The sequence below is a fragment of the Drosophila yakuba genome, chromosome 3R, assembly GCF_016746365.2.
Source record: "Drosophila yakuba strain Tai18E2 chromosome 3R, Prin_Dyak_Tai18E2_2.1, whole genome shotgun sequence".
NCBI classification, from domain to species: domain Eukaryota; kingdom Metazoa; phylum Arthropoda; class Insecta; order Diptera; family Drosophilidae; genus Drosophila; species Drosophila yakuba.
The window spans coordinates 28,679,044-28,703,462 of record NC_052530.2 but is presented as its reverse complement, the minus strand read 5'-3'; the positions used below and the strand labels follow the sequence as shown (position 1 = coordinate 28,703,462).

Genomic DNA, 24,419 nt, shown 5'->3' with positions numbered 1-24,419 from the left:
TTGGCGTCTGTGTTGGACTTTTGGACGGAAAGGGGAGTAATTGAAGGGAAATGGGACTAAATGTCGCCGCAGACAAGCTGAAGCGTTCTGCAATTCACTTGGCCACAATACAAATCAACTGTCGGACTTCAATCACATTAAAAGCACGCCAGCAAAGCCAGGAACTCCGGAATATATGACCCAAATAAATCAGGCGTCCAGATAAACCAGTCTACACTTTATATACTCTATATAGCATCTACATCCACTCACCCCGGCAAATGCAATACCACTGTCAGATCGCAAAGTGCTGCATCATAGTCGGTCGCCTTAGGGAATGACAAGCCCCCAGAATTCGATTCGACTGAAAGTTGGCCGTAAGCATTGTAGTCGTCGCATGATGACTCAAGACCATGACACGGGGATTGGTCGAAATCGGTTTGGGGGGAAACCTTATCTTCGCGGAATTCGACCGCAAAAACAAATACTTTAGTTCTGCAAATCGTAGCTGACGTATCAGGTTGGTTTTTTATATGCGACTTTATGGGGGAGGAACGGGGAAAGCCTTTACGTAATATTTTTATTCAATATACGAAACACGCAGTTCAATTAAAGCTGTTGCAATCAGCAATTGTGAATTTAGCATTTTGTTGCCAGGGGAAAAGTTGGCTCTCTGATTGAAATGAGAATTGTATTGGAGCAAAGTTATTTATCTTCTAATAAAGTAACCACTGTATTGGAGTAAAGTTATTCATTTTCTAATAAAATAACCATTGTATTGAAGTAGAGTTATTCATCTTCTAATAAAATAACCGTTGTATTGAAGCAAAGTTATGAGTCTTCTAATAAAATTTATTTCATTACCACTTCTAAAAACCCGTAGTGAATGAAGTACATTCATATGTCGAAATAATTTCAGAAAGTAATCGGCGTCTAAAAGTTTGCTGGCATCCGGCAATTAAACAGCAAGCAAATTGACTTATGTGCGCAGATAGCAATTGCACATCTGCCCACATGGATTCTAGCCAGATCCACATCGAAAACCATGACCATATCGAGAGCACTGCCTCTAGACTCGAGTGAGTAAATCATTTGCGCAGTTGCAAATCGCTCAGATGCCCCCAAATTCCCCCGGTGCCCCAACTTTTACATGCATCACAGGCATCTGGAGAATTGTTTCATAAGTTCCGCCGTCAGTTGCAGCCCAATGTTTCTGTTTCTGTTGCCTTACTCAGCTGCCACGTAATTCTGGCCACAATTTGCGAAACGAGCTCAATAGACGTCGAACTCGTGAAATCGAAAGGGGCGACGCCGTTTCACTCACGTCGCTGCTACTGGATTTGCAGACACATATGTATGTTAGATGGGCACAGCAGGGGTTAAATTAGTAGCAAAGACCACACTTCAGATACAAATAAATGGAAAAGAAAGAAGCTTCTGATAGCAGTTCTTAATATGTACATATAGTGAACCTATCTATATCTTCAAGACATTGTATCAGGTATCTATATCTTCTGTATCTTGAATGCATAGCTAAAGTAATAAGTAAATTCTAGTTTCTGGCTCTATTCAAGCAACCGCAAGTGTGGCTAGCTACTCACGGGGCAGCAGGTGCAGACGTTGTTTTGGAATTCCGTGGAAATGCCCCCAGCCGATTGTGGGTCTTGGTCTGGGGCCAGTCTGGTTAGTGTGTTTTCAAATCTGGCATACGTGCCGAGCCGAGCCGAGCAGCATGAACTCCAACTACTCGAAAGCCCACTCAAAGCGGAGCGAGTGAGTCAAAGAGCCGTGGGTTCCGGCGATCGAGAGTTGGGATCGGTTGGTATGGGCTTTACGGGGTGCTCGGTTCCACAGGGGAAAATGTGCAAAAAGTGAGCAGGGAGCAGGCAGAAGCGAATGTGTGCCGCCGTCTGTGTTTCTCCGTTTGTGTGCCGGCCGGCATCTGGTGGAACTGGTTTCTTCTTTCTTTCCACGGGCGGCTCTCCTCCAAGCACTTTGCGAAAATAATGAAAACAAAAAGTCGGCGAAAGATTTGGCAATGCACAGAGACAACGACGGGGAACATATGATAAGGCGGACACGTTCATGGGGAGTGATGTGGAGGAAAACGAGTAACCAAACCGAGCATCAAATCAAGTTTTGTGTGCAAGTTAGGCCCGAAAAAAACACAAGACAAAACAATGCGCAATGACGAGGCATTCACACAAAAAAAAACGTAAATGAGGAATGGGAATGGGAATGAAAGGGGCAAGTTCTCCAGATAATTCGGGGGTTCTCTTCCTATATCCTCCCTTTTTTTCTACCTACTTAAACAGCTACCGTATGTCGTGTTCCGCTTCAATCGACGATGCGAAAAATCCGACCTGATACACATACACGATCAATCAGCCAGATAGGTTCCAAATGTTTGGGCAAACAGGTGTTTGAATGGCTGTGAAGTGGATAGGAGAGACACTAAGGCAAACTGGTTTACAGTTTCATTGCAGATTCGAAAGAAAGCTGCCTTTAAACTTAATACATGCTAAAACTATGGCAGTTATCAATACATACTTAACAGATGAATCCAGCGGATATTGCCAAATGTAATCAATTTCCACAGTGCACATGGAACTGCCATTAATGGGTTGCTGAATGCTTTATAAATGGGCCATAAGTTGACCAGAAGCTAATTGCGGATTGGGGTGCCCAGATAAGATTATCGAAGCTGACGCAAATCGATCGGAAAGCCTCGTGGGGTAGGGCATTGGATAATCCGCGATTTACGAGCACCGAATCAACAGCGAATCAAAGGCCAAATCCTGGTGGTAGGACAATATTGATTTATCCTTCTGTGACAGGCTATGGATTTTATGTTTTTTGCAGGACGAAGGACATGGCACAACACGCCACTCAAGTGTTGACAACTGTCGGAGGGAAAACTGCGTGGAATGTGAGGAGGAAGAGGAGAAGGAGACAGCTGGCTATTATATATCACACTTTTTGTGTGCTCTCGGCCAACAGAGGCCGAAAAGTCCACCACGTCCTGCTGCCCCATAAATGTATCTGTTTCCTCGGTATCTGTATCCGTATCCGTATCTGTATGTTTATCTAAGCGCCGCGGTATGAAGCCAACAAAAGGTACAAAAAGCCAAAAGATGGAGCAAAAGTGAGCGGGGGGATTCACCGACGCGCGAACAGGAAAGCGGATGAGTTATAGTCGAGATACAGATACGCCGATAATGATGGATGTTTGAGGGAAGAGTGGGAACTCAAATAAACAATTATCATCTGATGTTAAAAAAGTAAAGTTAGTATGGGTTTGTGTACACAGAAAACAAAGCGTATTGCCAAATGAAATTTATTTACTTCATAAACATAAGGGTAGTGCCACAGTAGTCACTATTTTCTCTCTCTGTAGCCTACTGATATTCAAAGATGAAGATGCTATCGCCATCGAATAATTGCGAAAATTACAAAATTTGTGTCACGTTTAGACGCTTTTCTGCCACCGAATGCTTGTCATGTGTTTTTGGTTTATCTTTTTTTTTTTGCCCCCAGCTTTAATTTCAACAAATTAGCGACATAATGAAACGCTTAATTAAAATAACAAGCCAGCGCAACAAAAAGCGAGAATGATACCAGACAGCCGACACGCAAGTAACAACAAAACAATAATAATAATAAGTTAAAACAACATTTATTCTAAACAATTTGGCGTGGCATGATTGATGGCTGGCATGCCGGAGATGATGGCGATGATGATGATGAGTACTTCAATACAGCGAAACGCTAATAAAAAGGCCAAGAGCGCCGCAATTGAATGTCGACGGCGGTCGGGAAATTGGCTTCAAAACGAAGTCATCAAAGGAAAAGCCATTTTCCCATTTGCCCATTTGCCCATTTTCATTCGCTCACTCATTTATTCATTCGGTTAGTTAGCCAGTCAGCCAAAGACTGGGCCCCACATTGATTGCTCCCCTTCCGGTGGGCGGTCATTTTTGGGGGCGTTCAGTCACGAATTAATATTAAACTTGGTCTGCTGTCCAAACAATGTCTGGCCAAAATAATAAAAGAGCCCACTAATAATGACCAAATGGCACGCGATGGTCGAAAGTGCACACAATCGGATTGGGAGTGGTTGTGATCAGCTGTTTATAAGTCCGAGAAACTTTAACTTGTCAAACTACGAAAATATTAAATTTTTAAAACAAAAAACTCCCCATTTTTTCATAAAACTCCTAACAACTCCTCATAACCCAAAATTCGCAGATGTCCTGATGATTTATGCACGTCATTATGTGGGACAAATATAAATCTAGTTTGGGTCAAGGAAAATTAATAAACTTGCTCGCAAATTGATAAGAAGACAACGGCCTTTAAAAAAAGGGACAATGGGCAAACATAAAAAACAAAAACGGGAAAGGAAAGGAAAACAAATAAAAGAGGGTCCTGCAGGATGTAGGATATACAGCCGAGGCGTGGCATCCATCAAAAGTCACTCAGAAACATGTGTATCAGATGCTCCAGCCTCTTTCATCGCTCTTCCACCATTCGGATTCTCTTTCTCTGGCTTTTCACTGGCTGGGAAATGGAATAAACCCACGTGCCTCGCTTTTCCCCCACGACTCCCGCCAGCATTTTCATCGTTCTGCATGTGACCAGAATTGTATTCTAGGTTTTTTTTTTTTTATTTCGGCTATTTTGGAAATTCTCATGCCACGCGCTGTTTTCGATGCCTCCCACTTCTATTTTCATTCCGATTCCGCGCTGCACGGCAACAAATTTTCCGAATGGGTCGCTAGTCCAAATAATAAACTGTAAACTCAACAAAGCTTTTTAAATGGCCAATATATATATAGTCGCTGTGTATGCATTTTGTACATTTTAATATCATGATTTCGATCTGATTTTTCTCTGTGTGAGCACACGCTGGCCGCATGAAAGCGAAAGTGAAAATGAAAATGGCTTTCGGCATCGACAAGACCGCGAAGCATTCGAATCAATCTAGACACGGCGACAAAATTCATGTGACTCGCGTTTAGCTAGCACTAATTGTTACTCGCAGCTGCGATACCCTGTAAAAATAAAAGCTTGATAATGTCTAAGAAAAATAAAGATGGCTAAGTTAGAAACTGTTCTATTAGGAAAGTAGCTATTTTTTTGTTTTGTTATTTATTTAGTTCTAATACAACATAAACCTTTGAAAAACATTTCAATAATCCGTACATTTTCAAGCCATTCAATTGCGAATAGACCTCACACAACCCATTACACTTGATTCGCCCGTGGCTTTTTCTAAACAATTTTTTATTGAATTAAGAGAAGCAGAGCGGAATGGGTTGGAAAAAAGTGAAATTGTGACAAAAAACAAGAGGCTGGCGATTATTAAAATAATATTAGATTTAAAGCGAATTGCGTGGGATGCCACCATCCCCATTCCCCGCACTTCGGGTCACATGTTGCAAGTGGAGCAAGAAGCAGCAGCCAGCCAAATAAATAAAAGAATTAATGGAAGAGTGGAAAAAAGAGGAGAGTCCAACGATTTATGCGCTGCTCTGATCCGATTATAGTCAAGCGGTTTGTCGCCCGATGTCGAGCACGGCAAATTATCATTAATATATTTAGCTAGATCGCCGGAATTTGTTTATCTAGCGCCCAGCGCGGTGTAAGATCTTAGCACATTAATTTCAACAATTTCAGGCCTTGGCATTGCTCCAGCTCACGTAGACCAGAAAGGGGAGGGGCGGGGAACTGACCTTCCATCGGCGGGGGGAAAGGATATGTATTTCGAGAACTATCCGTGTCGTCATAGTTATGTTCTTTGACTTGGCTGACTTGTGTGTCTAAATATATGCAGAATAAAGCAACAAATTTAATTCAACAATGTCATTGAGAATTGGGAAAACATAGTGGAACTTTTCTTGAATCAAACATTTATAGCTTAAAGTTAACAAACTAATACACTAACCGAACATTAATCTGCTTTCCTTGCTTCTTCAGCACGATTGTAAAAATGTTTTGCAATCCACTGCCTCCTGTTTTAGTGAACCCCACTTTTTCCAGAACTCTTTCATTTCTCTGTTTATCGAGCCGCTGTTTGTCTTCTTTATTGTCTTCGACAGCGGCTTGTGTCAACTTTGGACCCGAAAGTTCTTTAGTTTTATGCGTAGTTGGCGTGTTTTCCTCACTTCCCATTGACTTTTGTCTGCTTTTTGGGGGCCGACGCCTTGACGCCCTCAAATGCTGCCGAAAAACATTTCCACTCTGATAACTCGGCTCTGTCTCTCCGGGTCCCTCCTTCCCCTGCCCCTCCACTTGCGTAATTTGCAATTACGATGGGAAAGTTTTCCACCCCCTCCGGCTTTTCCACACACCCCACTTCTGTTTTGGAGGCCCAGAGCACTCGAATATTTGACAGCCGTTTGCGCCCCAAATTATGCAATGCCAAATGTTTGAGCCCGATAAGATGCTTGTCTCTCTTTCCCACTTCCTTTTTATCTCTTTTTTTATCATCTTTTTTTTTTGTGTTCCTAGAAAGACTTTCTCCTCTGAAAACTCAGAAATAAAATCTTGTACTTTTTAAATTTATATAGCTAAAAGTGATGTCGATATTGCCTATCGCTTTGATTGATATTTATCGATACCTAACATTTTTTTACAGTTCTTAAAGACAATGAATTTTTTTGTAAGCGCAAGGAAAACGCAAAATTTGCATTAAAAGGTGTGATAGAAGGAGCACCCCCAAAGAAAACCCCCATCTCCCCACTTATCATTTCTCCTTTTATCGCTGAAAACAGCAGTGGAAAGAACAAAGCAAAAGTCTGGCACAAAAAGGAGGCGCCACCACCTGGAGACAATTTACCAGATAGCCGTATTGCCTGCAATCGCTCTTCACATTTCGCATAACGGTACACGTGCCGCCCCCGCCCCCAAATCTCACACCTCCCACATTCTCCGCTCAGCTGTTTTCTGATTTCTCTGGTGCAAGCAGGAACTTGTTACCCACGCCCCGGGCAGCGAAAAGAAAGCAGTGGGTGCAAAATGGGGGGGGAGGTGGAGTGGGCGGTATTGGGAATATGAAGCCAGCTCCAGTTCACTCCAATGCGGCCTACTTTTAGGCTCGCAAAGAGAGCGAAAGAGAGGCTCTCTTTAACGGCACAAATCGCTCTTGAGCATGCGGCCTACGAGGGACCTTGAACTCGAATTTCCTTTTTTTTCCAGAAGCACTCGGCTTTCACTTTCGCTTTTGCCGCGTTATGTAATCCCCCGGGGAGAGCGAGCGAGAGCATGACAGAGAGAGAGGGAGAGAGAGCGCAGCGTTTAGGCTCGTGCAATGGCATGGAAAATGAGCAGAACTTTCACTTTCACCAGTCAACGACACTCACACAGGGAGAGAAAAAAGAATGTGAAGAAAGTGAGAACGTTTGGGGTAGAGAAAAAAAATAAAAGTCAAACACAAAAGCGACGCAAAAATATTTGCAGGAACAACAAAACATATGATGATGTTGTTCCTATTGCTTCGCCGATTTCCCCCTTGTTTTTCCTGTTAAATCGAAGCGCCATAAAAAAGAAAAGCTCAGCGAACAAACAAATAAATTTTGTAATAGGCGGCGAGAAGGTGAAATTGATTTGCCTCTTGCTCGTGCTTTTTATTGTCCGACAAATGTCAGGGCCGGCCCCCAAAAAAGTATGCTAGGTAATTGTCACATCATTGCCGATGGATGGAGGGGGTGTGTTTAGTGGGAGGGGGGTGGGTGGTCCTCCTGGTACATCATTGCCCAAATCGCACGGCACGTGTATTTATAGCTGTGCGTTGGAGGGATTTTCCTGACCCCGAATAGCGCCTAAAAATAATACCCGAAAATAATGTGTAGTAATAACGAAACAGTGAACCCAATCTAGGTATTCAAAGCACTTGTTTCAATAATAATATTTCTACAAGCAATTTCCTATAAATTGTTATATCAAGTTCTCTTATTTTTTATTTGCCGTGTAAAAGGAAAAATGCGTAAAACAAAGTATTAAATCTACCAGAAATATGCGGCTGCGAAGGGTCTACGCTGAAAAAGCAAATGGGGCGGATGAATAATGCCGATGTTTATGGCCCGACTCCGCAGTCTGGGCCAACTTTAAAATTATGGCTAAGGAAAATACATTTCGTGAGCTAAATTACGCAATTTGCTGGCCGAAGGACGAAGGACAAAACGGCCTGTCGGAGACAGGTGGAAGCGGAAATAAACAGGTAAGCAAACGCACACACACACACACACACACACAGGAGACACGCGTTCAGTTCGTTGACTTCCGCCTGGGAGGGAAAATCGGAAACCCCACAAGATTGGCCACCCAAAAAAAAAGAGGGGAAGCCCCCACCCTTTCTCGCCCGTCTTTGTTCCTGCAGCTTTCTCCACTTTCGCCCACCTTTCACGAGCCATTCGCATTTCTCCGCTAAGTGTCAATTACATTGACGTTTATTCAAATATGCAACGCACGGCCAGGAAAACTCGACATTAGTAGGGAAACCAGTGAGGACGAACAGGAAAATAATTCCACTGCGTATCAAGCACTCTAAAGTGGGAGCGAGAAAGTAGGAGAAAGCAGGAAAATCCCCGAGTGCGTGTGTCCCCCTCACTCCGGCGGAAAAGTCACCTCTTTGCGTGTGAAAAAGTCTTCAAGTTGGCAACATTTTGTGATTTCGGGCGGATTTATCGGGTTTTATTGTGCGTATCACACAGGCCTTGCCTTGGCATTTGCCGCAGATATATGTTAATATGGTAATCCGGCACTTTCCCCCGCTCCTAACCCCCTAAACCCAAACCCAATTCACAACGGGCCAAAACCGAGAGCACTCCATCAACTTTTAAAGCCTGCTCTTAAAGCGGCTTCCCATCAAATTATGAACTGCCTCGAGAACGAAAAGCGAAGGCCATCAAAGTGGGCTTACAATAGAGATGAAAGTTGGATACCACTTGGATACGTGTAAGCCATAACTTTGCTGAAAGGCCAGGATCTTACTTAGAATGAATATTGTATCGATTATTACTTTGTGAAATGTATCATATTTTATTCATTCATATTCATATGGAAAAATATTTTTTGTATTCTCAGTGTATTAGCCAAACGATTGCTTCGCAATTCGATAACGCTGAAGATCCATTTTTGATGCTGGCAAATTTACAACGTTTACGTTCCGTTTGTCCGAAAGAGCTTGGCTTTTCCAGCGGAAATTTTATGCGCAGCATAAAAACGTTTTCATGTGCAATCAAACCCAACTCTTCGCCGGGGAAATGGGAGTCAAATAAATGAGGAGAGTGCTCAAGATGCTGTCCTATCTGTGGCAGCAACAAGCCAATCAAAATGCAATTTCCACTCGTGCACAGGACATAATTTAACGACACACATGTGGAACTGTAACAAGCTTTTCATCCGTTTTTTTCCCTGCTTTTCCCCCAGCTTTTCTCGGCATTCCCACGCTTTCCGCGCCGTTTACATCAAGGTACAAATAATAAATATGCAAACAAGTTGATTCAACGGGCTCAGCTGCGACTATGAATTTGTCATTTTGTTGCCGCACCAGCGGAATGATGAAAATATTTATACAAATAATGGGCGACACTCGTTGCGTATACGCAATGTTGACGCTGATGGGGTCACAGCACACAGGCCGGATATAAAGATTGAGATAAAGATAAGGAGCCAGCGACTTCATCAAAACAGAATCAGCTGCAAGTCGCCGCGATAAGCAAACAATTGCCCAGGGATAGCAAAAACTCATCCATAAACTCGCTTTTCCGTTTCGCCTTGCCAAATTAAATTCCTCAAGTAGAGACAAAAATTCCCTACATCAACGTCAAGTGGTTGAAAATTCGCTTTTCCCCTTCTCTCTCTCTCTCTGCTCTTTACCTTCACATTTCGTTGAGCTTACACGTGTGTGAAATGCTTACCCCCACCCTGCTGGATTTTCCGAGCATCCCCCGAGTGTTTGCAACTTAAAGTGCTGCCCCATTCGCAGTTAATTATCCTGACGTCAGAGCGGCCACTTTAGTTCGCCCGGAAATCAACAAACATTTCCGCTCAAATTTTGTGGATTGCAGGCTAAAAGGATAAAAGGGGCAGCATTAGCATAATAAATTGGGCCAGCCTGGTTTATCGAAAGCGAGTGAATAACTTCATCGCTCAGCCGCATTAATAACGCGGCTTTAATAAGGACTTGCCCAAGGACTCCACGATCGAACTGCTGCCGACTACGTGACCAGATAACTAAGCCTTATCGGTGCGGGAAAAGCGGAGGAAAATTTACAAGGCACGTTATTCTTCATTCTGGGATACAGGGAAAATATTAAGTAACTAGAACTATAGTTGTTGCTAGCCTTTAAAAAAAGAAATTATGAGAGGTGAGTTAAAGTATGTAACAGAATATTTGCAGTCAGGAATTCCGATGTATTTATTCCAAAAAAAAAAGACTTTGTAGATGTTGTCACTAGTAGTTGAGTTTTCCCACTGTGTATTTCCATTCTTGGCCACCAGGGATAGTTCGCCCACTCCCCATATCCATGGGCCATTGTAACAGCCTTTTGGTAATTGTGCGGCCATAAATCTCCACTTTGGCTTACTGCACTGGCTGCGGGGCAATTTAACGCCTGTCCGGGTGTTGCTGCCAAATACCTTTCCATTAAAGAGACACCGGAGTCAGGATGGGAATATGGATGTGCAGGTGCGGATTGAGTGGAACATCGATCCGAGGCAATTAAGGTCAACGGGAAGGAAACAAAAAAAAAACTCCGAAACTGCCTTCAACTTTTTCAATTAGCCAGGTGACCGAAGTTATCGCTCGAAAGAAATCAAAATCAAAATCAAAATTACGACCACGCAAACATCAAACCCAAAAGTGAGGTAAAAGGAAAGAGGAAAAGAAAAACTTTCGGATGGGGTAACATAAACTTAGGAACTTAGGAGAACCCTTTATTCGAAAAGGAGAAACCCGTCAATAATCCCGATTAGAGCATGTGTATATGAAATATTTATGCTGTGGTCTGCAAATGGAATTTCTCTGTGAAAAGGTCGCCCATCAAGGCATGAATAATGGATGGGCAGTACAAAGGAAGCTCAGTCTTAAATTCTCTTTAAAGTCATCTGGCCATCTTTCAGTTCATTTTATGGCAGGTCGGGCAATCATAATGAAATCCCCTTTTATTGCCCCAAAGTATGCAACACATTTTTGGGCCTCCTGCTCGATGTCCTTAATTTATTGTTTTAATTTTTAGTCGCTCGCCCACAAAATGGCGTCCTGAGCCCAGAAAAACCGGTGAAACTTTGTTGGGGGGGGAAGTGTTAAGAACTCGTGTAAATTCCATTAGGCCCAAAAAGTTTCAGGCAACAAGGAAAACGAGACTGTGATGCCAGCCGAAGGCTCTGTCAAGTGCGATAAATCAGAAAAGGCAGGAGCAAAAGCCTCGGCAAGGAAAAGTGTGAGGGACTTTGGTAATTAAAAGCAACGCGTGGCTGGAATTATGCAAGGACTACGGCTACAAGCTATAAAAATGCAAATTTTGTGTCCAGGAAAGTCAACTAATCAATGTTAATTGGATTGGCGTGGGAAATTCGCGAGCACTCGCCGCTTTTCTTGGCTTCGCAAAAATGTAGGAATCTATAAATATGCAGCGGCAATTACGCATCTGAAACAGATTGCACCGCTCCCAAAGATAAGCGACCTTGAGTCAGCTGCCAACTGAGTGACAAGCTCGTTAAGAGAGAGCGGAGCGAAAGAGACGGAAGAACGCTCGATCTGCACTGGGAAAAAGAGTATGTGAATCATAAAATATATAGGTGGTAAAAGATTTTCTTTGTTAATAAATATTATCAGCTGGAAAAGGTGTCATTAGAATTTTGGAAACGATTTTTAACCATTTATATAGATTTTGTTTACAAAAGTTTAAATAGAAAAGTACTAATCCCACCTTTGATTTATTCATTCATAATGGTGTCTTAAATATTTATTTTTGTTCCCGTGTGCCACTTATCACACGTCTGTTGCGTTATGAGAAACTGCTATCAGAGTTAATAAATCAAGCCAAGCCCCGAGTAAACCAAAACCCAAACAACATCCCATATATAATTATATAGTTATATCGTACGTACATATATAAAGAATGAGAGAAACCCGAAAGGTAAACAAAGTTCAAAGAGATTCTTTAGTTGGCAGTGTTTCAAAGGCTCACTCGCTCTCTTTTTGCTTGTGTAATATTGTTTTATTCAATTAGGCAAACAACACATACAAAAACTGCAAAAACAAATAGGTCTACAACTCACGAGCAAACCAATATATTTGTTGTCATTCAAATGCACACGAGTGGAAAGCGGATAGCTACGAAATGTATAGAAATGAGTCGAATAGCTGACACACTAAGCATCGAAGATGCAAAGCTTGAACGAGTGTATTCAACTTTAAATAATAACATTCAGATACTCACACTTTCTATAATATTCTGTGAATGATTCTCATTCACTTCATTTTAAAACCAATCCCCTATTTCTGTGGGACGCACACGCATTGGGTAGTTACACAATCGATTTGTAAGAAGTTTAATCAAGGATTGAACAATTGAATCAACTTGATTGACGCAGTTAAAAGAACAATGAAGACACGAGAGAAATGAATAAAACGAATAAAATAGGGGAAACTGAGGGGGAGGCTAATCACATGTTGTGTGAATTAAAAGCAAATTGTCAGCATTCATTTGCACCGCATCACTGCATTCGTCATCAAGTGCGGGTAAGGGGTGAGGCGTTACACAGAGAGAAACTTGTTAAAATTTTAAAATTATTATGAACTTTTACCAGAACTCTATTCAAGATATTTTAAGTAATAAAATTGCATTTCAACTATTTTTTGTTTCAACTAGAATTAAAGTGAAAGTTCCTGTTAAATCCATAAAAAAATCTCCTGGACTACCAAATAAATTCAAGTGTATGAGAAACGACACGAGTCTCTAAACCCACAAAAAAGGTGCACAATTAAAAATGAATTTGTATTTTTGCTAAAACAACTAAACAACACACCCTTTAATAAAAAAAAAGGAGCTCATTTTTTCCGTGGATTTTTGTTTGGGGGGCAGGCAAGTAGGAAACTCGAAAAGGAAGAAACGAAACAATGCACAAATATTTGCTCATACACGCTTAAATTAGGTAAATACGAATTGGTGCGGGGTACTTACCAGTCGAGCTGAAAAAAAAGAATGGGGGGTAACTGGGCGCTTTCGGGGGCAGAGGTGCTTCTTCATTAGAGACATTGTTAATTTATTATTCATTGTTGACCCGCACGTGGGCTCACGCAACGTCCGTTAAAATAAAATATATATTATATGGAAAACGAAAACGAAAATGAAAACGCGCAAGTAAAAACGCAAATGGAATAGGCACGAAACGAAGTTGTTTGCACGCAGAAAATAGAAAATATCGAATGGGGATTATGAATATGGAAATTGAGGGGAAGGAAAATCGATGGCGGGATGCTAATTTGGCACTGTTATCAAATGGAAAATCTGGGCCACTTCACGCTGACAATTCGATAAATGACGGATTAGAAAACCAAATCGTTGCGAAAAGAGAGGAAAACTTACATAAAGCGCCCACTGAGGCGCAGAATTCTTTATGCAAATGCCAACGACCTACCTACCACCCACCACCACCCACAATTACCCCCCATTCAAGAAAATTGAATTTGGTCGATTAAAAACGGCAGGATTAATACGAAATTCACTTCCTGCTTGGTGGCTTAATTAAAAGATAAAAAACTCGCCGAAAATGTTATGAGCAAATATCCGGCATTGTTCCGCTTCAATGGAAAAGAAAACCCGCCCAATATAATAGCTCAATTCGGTCTCCTTGGGACCCGTTGTTCTACAGTTAGTATATATATAGTATATATAGATATATTGGAAATCTGACTGACTCACCTTATGACGTAGTTCACGCAAACGACGCTCTGTGGCTTCAGCTTATCGTAGACGATCGTGGCCTGGCTAAGAATCCAGCAGTAGCCACCATACTTTCCCAGGAATCTGTAGCGCGAGGTCTCGCCCTGTCCCTTGCTCAGCACTGAAAGATAAAGATACATATATATATATATTAGTAGGGGAATTAGTAGTGGCAAGTGTATGTAATAAATTGGTTGAATGTGGCTCAAGTTCTGGTTTAAGTTCGCCCACTGCTCTTGGCAGCGAAATCATATTACAATCGCCACCGCAAAAACAATAAACAAATCTTCTGCGGTCTGCCGCAAATGCCCCGCCCATTAATTCTGTCATAATCGAGGCGCTGGGCTCTTGAACCAGATACAAACCCGAATCGGTTACATTTTGGCACTTTGCTGCTGTTTCTGAGATATTTTTGGCCTTAATCGGCAGCCAGGAAGTATAATCATGGTTACCAGAAGCTTAGCTGCACTGTAAAGTATTTGTTCAAAATAACTACATACCTATAGCAGATTTCAAGATATCTCAAATACACTTTTTGATATATTCATATATATTTTCTATTCCAAATAAAGTGTAATCAACAGTGCCGTATCTCATTAAGTAGGCATTTTCGGCCCAGTGTTTTTCTGCTGTTTGGCAAATTGTCAAGTCTCAAATTACGGCGCCAAAAGCGCTGGGGCATAAAAATTAAATAATAGCAACTCGCGCTGCGTGGGGCGTAAAAATGGGGGCGTGGCATAAGGGTCTTAGGCATTTTCCGTGAGCCAAATACGTTGCCAAGTAATTTGGCCCAACGAGGACGCCACATAAACCCGATTTTAATTAAAAGCGCCTTCCCCAGAAAAAAAAAAAAAAACTGGAATAAAACAAATATAAAGGACAAACCGCGCACACACGCGTAGGTAGAGCTTTTATCTGTATTTTTGCGACAGCTCCTTGGGCCGAAATCATTTCAATCAAATTTTTATGGACGCCACTGGCAGCGACAAGCACATTAAATAAATGATGAAAATTCATAGGAATTCGGGCAGGGCGATTGAAATTCATGGATGCTTTTGCACCACAAGTCCAGCAATCAGGATTAGCTCAAGTGCACAGCAGGCAGGACACAGGTGCGCAAAACAGGGTCATATCCTGTTTAAGTCGCAGCAATAAAAATAAATTTGCATAAGGAGCACCAAGAACTAATTGAATCGCCAAAGTTTGCAAGTGCCCAGCGACCTTTGCTGCAATTAAGCCAAAGAAATTTGTAATAGAAGAGTGACTTTAAATCCTGGGAAATCAGGACTAAAACGCTCTGTGGTCTGGGTTGAATCTCTGGCAAAACATCCTTCGCCTGACTCTGATTCGTTCTTTTATTTATTCATTCAGTTAATTCGAAATCAGCAGCAGAAAATTAGTTTTTCCTTTTCTTGGCTTTCCTCTGGCTTAGTGGTCCTGTGCTCAACCCAAAAAAAAAACAAAAAAAAATAGAGAAGAAAGTTGCGCGGAAACGGTTGGGGTAATTATGCGGAGTCATTAACGAGACAAGATCTAAGGAGGCCGAGCTCCCAAATTCCGCTGACAGCTCAGTGAGATTGATGCGAACAGGACATATGTGGCAGTCAGTCCAGTTGAGTCCTTGACTGAAGCCAGCGGAAAATGTCCTTAAAAAGTATGATACACAAAAGTGTCCACCAGAATCATGAGTGTGGCTACTTTCTCAGTACAAGACGTAGCTAAAATGGGTTTCAAAATAATTCCAAAGAGGAAACTATTCAATATCCTACTTTCAATACGCTAAGGCTTTTCTGTATTCAAAAAATGTATATTTCGAATGAGCAACTTGTTCAAATTCGCCAGTTTTCGAGTGCTAACTATACCTACAACTAAACTGCAAGAAGCTAAACTAAGCAGCACCGCCTCGGAACTCAGACGATTGCCATTTGGCAGTGTTTATGTGGAATTAGCAAAGTGAGCAGACAGCAAAGCAGCAGCAACAGTAGTTGGGAAAAGCAGGAAAAGCGGGAAAAGCAACTGCAGCTGCAGCAGTGAACTTGATTTGCCCTCAGCCAAGGACTTTTTCCGGAGTCCTGCCGGCAGTTTGAGCTTGAGCTTGAGACGGAAAATATTAAAATATCTACGCGCGGCAGCAGCAGCAGCAAAGATCATTTATCAGCAATTTTTTAACCAGCATTCCTTGGCTGCCATTTGGAGCCATTGCCATTGCTTGCCTTCCACAATTTATGAACACGAATGCAATCCGCTTTTCGCATGGCAATGGCCATGGCCATGGCAGTGGAATTGCCAGGACTCCGGACGGAGTGGGGCAAAATGCGGATGGAAGCTGGCCATTTGTACAAATAATCAAACAGAGAAGTTGGCAATAGGGATAAAACCAGACTCTATTTGAGTCGAATGCAAGACAAACATCAAAACCGCATTCAAGGTTATGTATCAAGCGGGATGAGCACGAAATACGGCGGATTCGAAGGATGCAGGATGCACAGGATGCACAGGATGTGAATGTGGGATTCAGGATGCGCACAATGCATGCTCAGACACGCTCGAGTACACGGGCAAATCCTGGCAGCAACACAACAGTAAATCATCATCAACGCAGCGCACGAACCGAGAGTTGCCAAAGGAGCCAAAGGAGCAGGTGCAGCAGGTCCTTAGTAAGGTGAATCCTTGGCGGGGTCAGTTTCAGGCGTGCACTTCGAGGATTACATCGACGCTAATTCTGTGCCATAATCGGAATATAGTGGACGATTGATAAATGTTAATAAACACCTAGTGACATGTGTTTATGTAGTATGCAATCTTATACATAATAATGTATTTTAATATTACGGATTCAAAAGATTTCCAATCTCCACTTGTTCAGAATGAAGTTCTACACTTTTAAGAGTTCACTGTACCCCATTCGTTTGCTCATCCTGATTGCTGACCAGAGTCCAGAGTCCAGAGGATCCCCGAGTTGAGAGCCAGGAATGACGAGGATGGGTCGAAATCACATTGGCACAAGTGGATAAGGAAATAAATGTTTGGCTTTGGCTGCCCAAGGATGTGCGCATAAATCAAGGATTTGTTTGCGGATTGTTTCGACTACAACGCAGGCACAAAGGTAGTTGACTCGTAGCGTCTTAGATTTAGACGTAGCATTGACCTTTTGGCCTTCGCTTAGGGCGGCCACGTGGCGTATGCGTAATCTGTCCTAATTGAATTAAGCCGTGACATAATCCTCAATCCAGCAAGCAATATGTGCTGGGAATTTATGCAAATTTCGCTCTCTCCGCCTCTATATATATCGCTATATATTTTTTACTTCAGCTTATTGAAAGAAAGCTGGGGTTTGATTTTCCTGCGTCTTCATAACCCGCCAGTCGTGTGGAAAATTGCATTTTACCACCTTTTCCTTGGCAGCCAAGACAGGACATTACACAGGACGAAGGAAGCAAAAGGCAGGGAGCGCAAATCCCAGTTAGTGGCCAACGACTTGAAAGGGTTTCCGGCGTAATGCAAACTTACTGCCAAGAAATATAGACTTAAAGCTGGCCATTATAAGTTGGAGTTGCCAGCAGTGCCCATAAACGGGGTAATGAATGTACCAGAAACCAGAAACCCCATGTTCACTGAAAAGCAGAAGGAATTTGGCTCGAAGACGAAGTGCGCACAGTATAGGCCAAGTTTTGTGGTCGAAGGGAAGAAAACTACTCAAGGATCCTTCGCATGTGTGCAGCTGCTGGCCACAGAAAAGGACACTCGCTGGATTCTATGGCACAGAACGCCCGCAGCGAGGAAATCGACAAGTTTGTCGGGTTGAATGGAGCCCATTAAAAACTACTCAAAATGTCAGCGGGAGTTTAGCCACATGGGCCATGCGGTGAGGGACGACCACAAAATGTAACAAATTTGCTTAATTTGCCAAACTTAAATATAGTTTAACTTCATACACACAGCACAGCACTAAGTCGAGAATATTGAACGCAGAAAGTAATATTATTTAACGCCTTGAAAAAGTAAATGCTAAATAAGTAAGACAAACAAATATACAACATTGAATTGCTAGGAATCTTTTTCCATAAAAAAAAACACTGTTATTTTTTCCGTGTGTCAAGGAAAAGAGACTCAAATGAAAAGCGGGGAAAAAAAGGACCGGAAAAGCGGGGAAGGCAACAACGGAAGTGGAGGGAAAAAGTAATTGAAAACAAAAGTCAAAGAATTTGCATATTTATTTGACGCACAGCCTCAGACTTCGACTTTGGCCACAAGTCAATATTTATTTATGCGTGCGGAAAATTTAAATGACTGAAAAGCTGACGAGGCAGAAGAAAACTAGAGTGCAGCGGGCTATGCGATTTGCAGCACCTCTCTTTGTTTTGCATTAATTAGAATTTAACAAAAATAAATGCTGGGTAATTGAAAACTTTCGCCCTTTTCGCAGCGTATCCTCCCCATTATGCTCATTAATTCCATTCGCGTGGAGAAAATACATATCTCCGCCTCCACGGCGCTCATTTAATTAACTCAATTTGAGCGGAAGGAAAGACATCATCAAGACATCCAGTGGGAGAAACTGGGATTGGTAACTGCCTCCAGCCGCCAGGTGCTCTGAATTTGGTAACCAGTAATATTTGGGAGGGAAACCCCGTTTTTCCCATTTTCCCTAAGACTGTTCAAACAATTAAGTGCTGATGGCTGGTAATTTTTTCCCAGTTTTCGCGCAGAGGAGCAGCTGCAACTTTATTAAGCAAAATTTAATGGCGGTTGCCTGAACTATTTTTCCCCCCTCGCATCCTGTCGTTTTTCATTAGCGCCGCCAACTGACTTGCAACAATTGTTGCACAAACAACAAGCACACGAAACTTTGGCTGCAATATTTTCCGCAGGCGAACCTTCCGTTCTTTTTTGCCGCTTCATGTTGAGCAATTAGTTTGACTGGACTTTTCCGGACTCGCTGCTGCTGTGTCCATTTGCCAAACGTCTAATTGGACTTGCTAAAGATTTCTACAGAGATTTGGGGCAAGTTTTTTCATTTGCCGGCACCTCCTACTCTCAGCATTATACTTTCTTTTTTTCTGGCTAATAATTCAGAGGAGAATGCTGGCTGGCAAAGCCCCCTATTCTTTTATGCTGGCACAAATCTTCTTCTCTACTTAATTTTGTTTGGCTTTATTAATAATTTCGGGAGAGAAAGGGCTTTCATTCATAATGGAATTACTTTCGCCATCGGTCAGGCAACCAATCAATATGAAAGAAGGGTCCCAAATCCTTTCAAACAGTATTTGCTCAATGAACAGTGTTGGGAGTTTAGCTCGACTTTTGGGAAACCTATTTTCCTAATACCTTTTCCGTGATATTTAGGTATCCTTATAAATGTGTACAAATCAGAGAACTGCAAGAGTGGCATTTTTAGCCACCCTGATCACACTCAACAATTTTGAGTGCGGGTGCCACTCACACCGGTTTTCGAGGGTACATACAAACACCCGGTCAAAATATTCGGGTGTCTGCAAACACCCTGGTGCCTGCGCACCCGAATCAATGCGGCACCCTACGTCGCGGGTACCGATCACACTCGCCACTCATAACGAAGGGTAGAGAAGGCAAACATGCAGAAAAAGGCAAGTGCCTTTTTCTCGGAAACACCCGGGTGTCTTGGTAAACACCCGGGTGTTTTGGTAAACACCCGGGTGTTTTGGTGAACACCCGGGTGTCTGGTAGACATTTGAGTGCCTGTGGTAGGTAACATACGAAAAAGAAAAGTACATTAAGTACTGAAAAACGAAATATATTATGCCGAAAATCTGTAGAATTATGCATTCTATTTACAGAAATTTAACCAACACGAAATAGACATTTCTTTTTTATATCTTATATTATTTGCTTTGTTAAAATTTTTAATATTTAATTACCATATTTAACTTTGTATGTATAATTTTTCTTTTTAAAATGATAAAAAAAAAAACAATAGAAATAGAATTGTGTTAATTAAGTATAAATAATATTTAATAATATACATAATATATTATTTAATAATACATAAGTTTGTTTTTTGTAAAGACATTAGATACATCAAAACGCAAAAACATGTGCACGACCTTTTTCTTGGGTGTTTCCATTCACCCTAAATTTTTTGGACCGTGTCTCGCTTCCACCCATACAATTTTTATGCATACAGAAAAGTACCTGCGGCCGTTCCTTGCTTGCGCGTCACCCACCCTAAACTTCTTTGCACAGCAGACACCCGGGTGTTTTTTGTACTTGCACAAAAAACACCCTGGTGGCAAAACACCCGGGTGTTTGTCATTGCTAAATTTAGGGTGTCTCCAAACACCCGGGTGTGGAGACTCCCGGTGTTTAGCGGGTACACTTAGGGTGCCGGTGGCTTGCTGCAGTTCTCTGGTACAAATATCGAGAAAGCTGCAAAGTATGCAGTACCCTTGAGGTAAAGTGCTGAGGCCCATAAAAAACTCGCGGTTAGAACACAACATTTTATGATGCATCCGAATGCCAGCGAAAGAAAGAGACCGCACGATGCACAGAGAAAGAGACAGCGCAGCCGAGTGTTGCTTAAATGTCAATCTATCTGTCTGACTGTCAATTTCAGCAATTGCAGCGGCGACGCCGGCAGAGGCTAAATGCGTTGAAGGAAAATTTCATTTGCAGATATCGTGCTGTCATTTAATAAACGAAATGTGAGACGAAAGAGACGGCAGAATAGGGCAGAAAGAGACGGACAAACGGACGGACAAACGCAGCGATGCAGTAACAGATATTGGCAACACTTTTCCCACAGACACTGAAAAGAGAGAGAGAGAAGGGGAGTGGAAAATGGCAAGAGAAAGAGAAAGAGTACACACACATGTAAAGGAAGTGCGGCAGACTGGAGAAAAAACCAAATGCTGAGCGACAGGCGGCGAAAAGGGGGTGGGGTGGGGAACGGGGTCTGGATTGAACGGGAAGGAAATTTCTCAGCGGGACATCGCGTAGGTGAATGCACCCATTGTATAAAACCAGCGCAAGGCAGACAAGTTTCACAGATATGCGGGCACACTTAGAGAAACAAGTAGTATATCTGTTTGTAGAGCTCTAAATAGATGGAGATATACCGCACTCAACTGAGAACTAAGTGCGAGCGTGACAAATTTGAGCTTTCAATTCAATTATAAATCATTTTTCACAGTGTACTTGTGCATTTCAGATTGGTTTGCTATGTGTGCGTTCGCGGGTGAGTTTTGTGTAAATCCCGTTCGTCGCCAACTAAATGCCAATTTCAGAAAATGACGCGGAAAAAAAGAAAGGCACACAGTGTAGCTGACACGCAATGCATAATACAGCGGAGGGATGGGATCTGGAAAGGTGGACTCAAGGCGCGGAGGAGCATGACCAAAACCTGAGGCGGCATCCCTCATCCCAAATCCGCCCCCGCCATAAATAATTGACAATGACAGAGCGCGCCAAAACACCAGCGCCAGGAACAACAAATTTAAAATCATTCTCGTGTCGAGCGACAGGCCAGAAATCAACAAGGGGCACCATCAATCTGTCAAATATTTCCACCTTCAAAAGTCAAAACTCCCTACGAAAATAGAGCTCTACTGTTCACTTCGGCAGGGGGAAATATAATGTGGAAAAATATTGACACACAGTAATGAGGGCAAATTAGAAGGCAAACAAATCCAAACAGCTTATACGTAAAGTAGAGCCTCTTAAATATTAAAGAACTGAAATTCATCTATATAAAAAACAATGTTAAATATAAATAAGGTTTCATTGTGGTCACAAATACCAAAGTCTCCATCTTCACAGATTCCCAGTAAATCAGGAAATGAAATTGATATTGATGGAAACAAACGAGGACTTGGCCATAATTTCAACATGCTGACCTGTCAACGCTGCGAATGGCCGATGGCAAAGGGCCAAGAACAGTGTTCAACACTTCATTAGAGCCATCATGGAGTGGAGAAGGCCCAGGCCAGGACTCTAGCAGGGAATCCTTCGCCAAGGACCGCAAATATTTTGCCAGTTTACACGACTTATTTAGCAGCAGCGGATCAAAGGGGGTTCTCCAAAGTCACAAGCGCCTTTTGATTGATTGAGCAGAGCCCCGGGGAAGAGAAACGCAGACGGGGCCCAAAAGCCCAAGTCAAAAGGTTTTTTGTTAAGCAAATTGTGGCTGGCATTGTGAAAGGTTGCTGGAGCAGTTTGGGCTAAAGGCCTGACATTTTGTTTTCGATTGTGGGGGGATTTGTTAGGGGATTTGCAGAGGCAGCGAATGAGGAGGGACAATTGGCAGCCACAGCGCGGTCAAGAGCTTGTATATATTAGAAACAGTAACCCTTAAAAAATGTTGATTTACTATTCAAATGGGTCTAAAGTAACTTTCCCATTCGGTTCTTAAGTTTTTCGTAGATCCCACTGTGCCACAGCGCAAAAGTGTTGCATACTTTCAGGCTCATCACTTCTTCATCGATAAGAATTTTGCATGCAATTGCTGCGCTGTCTTTCTTGCTGCTTTTCCCGCTTGCCTAAGCACATTTATTCGTTTTGTCTGACAACCTTTCGGAAAATGAAGGCCGTGGGGGCTGGGGAGGAAAATTGGGAACGACTATCATCAGCACCCACACAAGAAAACCTCAATGCAACTAAAAAACGAAAAGGAAAATTGGCAAAAGGAAAATCTCCGCCCGGCAGCCAAAAACATAAAACTTTGCACATTCATTGGGTTCGCTACTTTTTCCTTTACATTTTTTTTTGTTTTCAGTTCAGTCCTTTGCTGCTGCGACAATTTTGCAGCAGTGGGAAAATTGTGCGCTTTCTTAATTTAATGAAAATTTTCCACTTGGTCGATTGACATTTTGTGTTCTTTGTCGTTTTACTTTTACCTCCCGTCCGCGAAATTCGTGGGTGTTGCAAGCAAAGTTTCCTCTGAGGTTTCGCAAATAAACACACAAATTTACTTAGCTTTTTTGGGATGGGCGAAACGAGGAAAACGAGCAAAATGGGCGGGAAATGGCGAAAAGTCGCTGCACACTCTGCGGCGGCTGGCGCGCAACTTTTATCATTTTGCCTTTGTTTGGAGCGTGTAATCAAATGCATATTTGCATGCCACCCACCTCCGCAAAACCCTTAAGCTTCGCCTTCGCCTTTTGTATAATTTTCTGCAAGACTTGCGAAAAACTTGCAAAGGCGGCGAAACTTTGCCCACCCACCCCAGCGCACAAAAGTATGCAAGCCAAAGCCACCGATAAAGAGGACATACAGTGCACAATGTCCTGAAGGATGCATTTATCACTATGAACAGTGGAAACATATTTCATTGATATTCATATCTATAGAATCGATAGATTAATAATACTCTTAAAAATTTACAAAGCGAGCAATTAAAGCGGACAAACATCGATATTTTCAATGATAAGTTTGCTTAATCTTTAATAAGAAGTTTAGTGTACATTAAAAGGGAAAATCATTTTGTGCAGTGCATGGCCAAAGGGGAAAGATGAAGGGTGGGCGGGCTGCCAAAGCGATTGAAGCGACTATAAACTCAATTAGCCAGCCCCCCGACGCCGAATGGCGGCCATAAAAGCGCTGAAGGAATCGAAATGAACTTGGCCAAATGTCATTAGCGCGGGCGGGCGGGAGGCGTGGCAGGCACATTAAATGTTATTAACGCATTCGCTTTTGTTGCACCAGCAGCAGTTCGATGGAATAGTTATCTAATTTGATATGCCGGCTGAATGGAGGGAGCCAAGATATAAATGCGTGGGACTTGCTGCCATGCAATTGTTGCCTCAATTGTTTGGGAAAAAGGGGAAGGAAAATCCCCAGCATTGTAACGTGACAATGGACGCCGACACGTAGCGGAAAATTCTGCAAAAGGATGTGCGACTTTAAGGCGTGAGTTCCCGCAGCTAAGCTGCAAAACTGCCTGAAGGTAGGAAAAGTGTAGGAAAAGTGCATTTACTGCATTTACAGCATTTACATTCATCATCATAAGTCACTGCCCGGACACAAATGAAATGAAATATTTGCAGAGGTGCCAGGATGGTCCAGGATATTTTTCGGTGAATGGGTGTGGGCGGCATCCCCAAATAGAGCCATTCAGCTAAGCCAGCAACACAACACAAAGTGCATCCGCCGGGAATCGGGATCGGGCAGAGCAGGAGCTCTCACTTCTCCCTCCCAAACTAATGGCATCCTTCGCAGGACTCACAGGACTCCGCAGGACTTCGCAGGAGTAGCTGAATGCAGCGCGGCACTCACGTAGAGGAGCTGCAGCTCCGGCATATTTAATAAACTCTCGCAAATTAAGCGCCGCCGGATGGAGGATGCCATAAATCAACAGGTAAGAGGAGCGTGCGTCCACCTGGGAACCTAGGAATGGTGGAGGCAACTCCACCATCGCGGTTCATTAACATTAGCCGAGCGCGGATTTTCGAGGCATAAAGGGCCAAGGACCCCGGCAGATAATTTGGCCAATGCAAACCTTAACCAGCACCA

The 24,419-nt window shown here is 42.6% G+C and overlaps 1 protein-coding gene across 2 annotated transcripts in view; it reads right to left on the bottom strand.

Moving 5' to 3' along the window:
* LOC6538837 (protein similar) overlaps nt 1-24,419 on the bottom strand; it is a 71,664-nt gene that overhangs the window by 25,856 nt on the left and 21,389 nt on the right. For both annotated transcript variants that reach the window (XM_002099314.3, XM_039376084.2), the window contains exon 7: nt 13,914-14,055. In XM_002099314.3, coding sequence (XP_002099350.1) covers nt 13,914-14,055 — 142 coding nt within the window. The remainder of the gene's footprint in view (nt 1-13,913; nt 14,056-24,419) is intronic.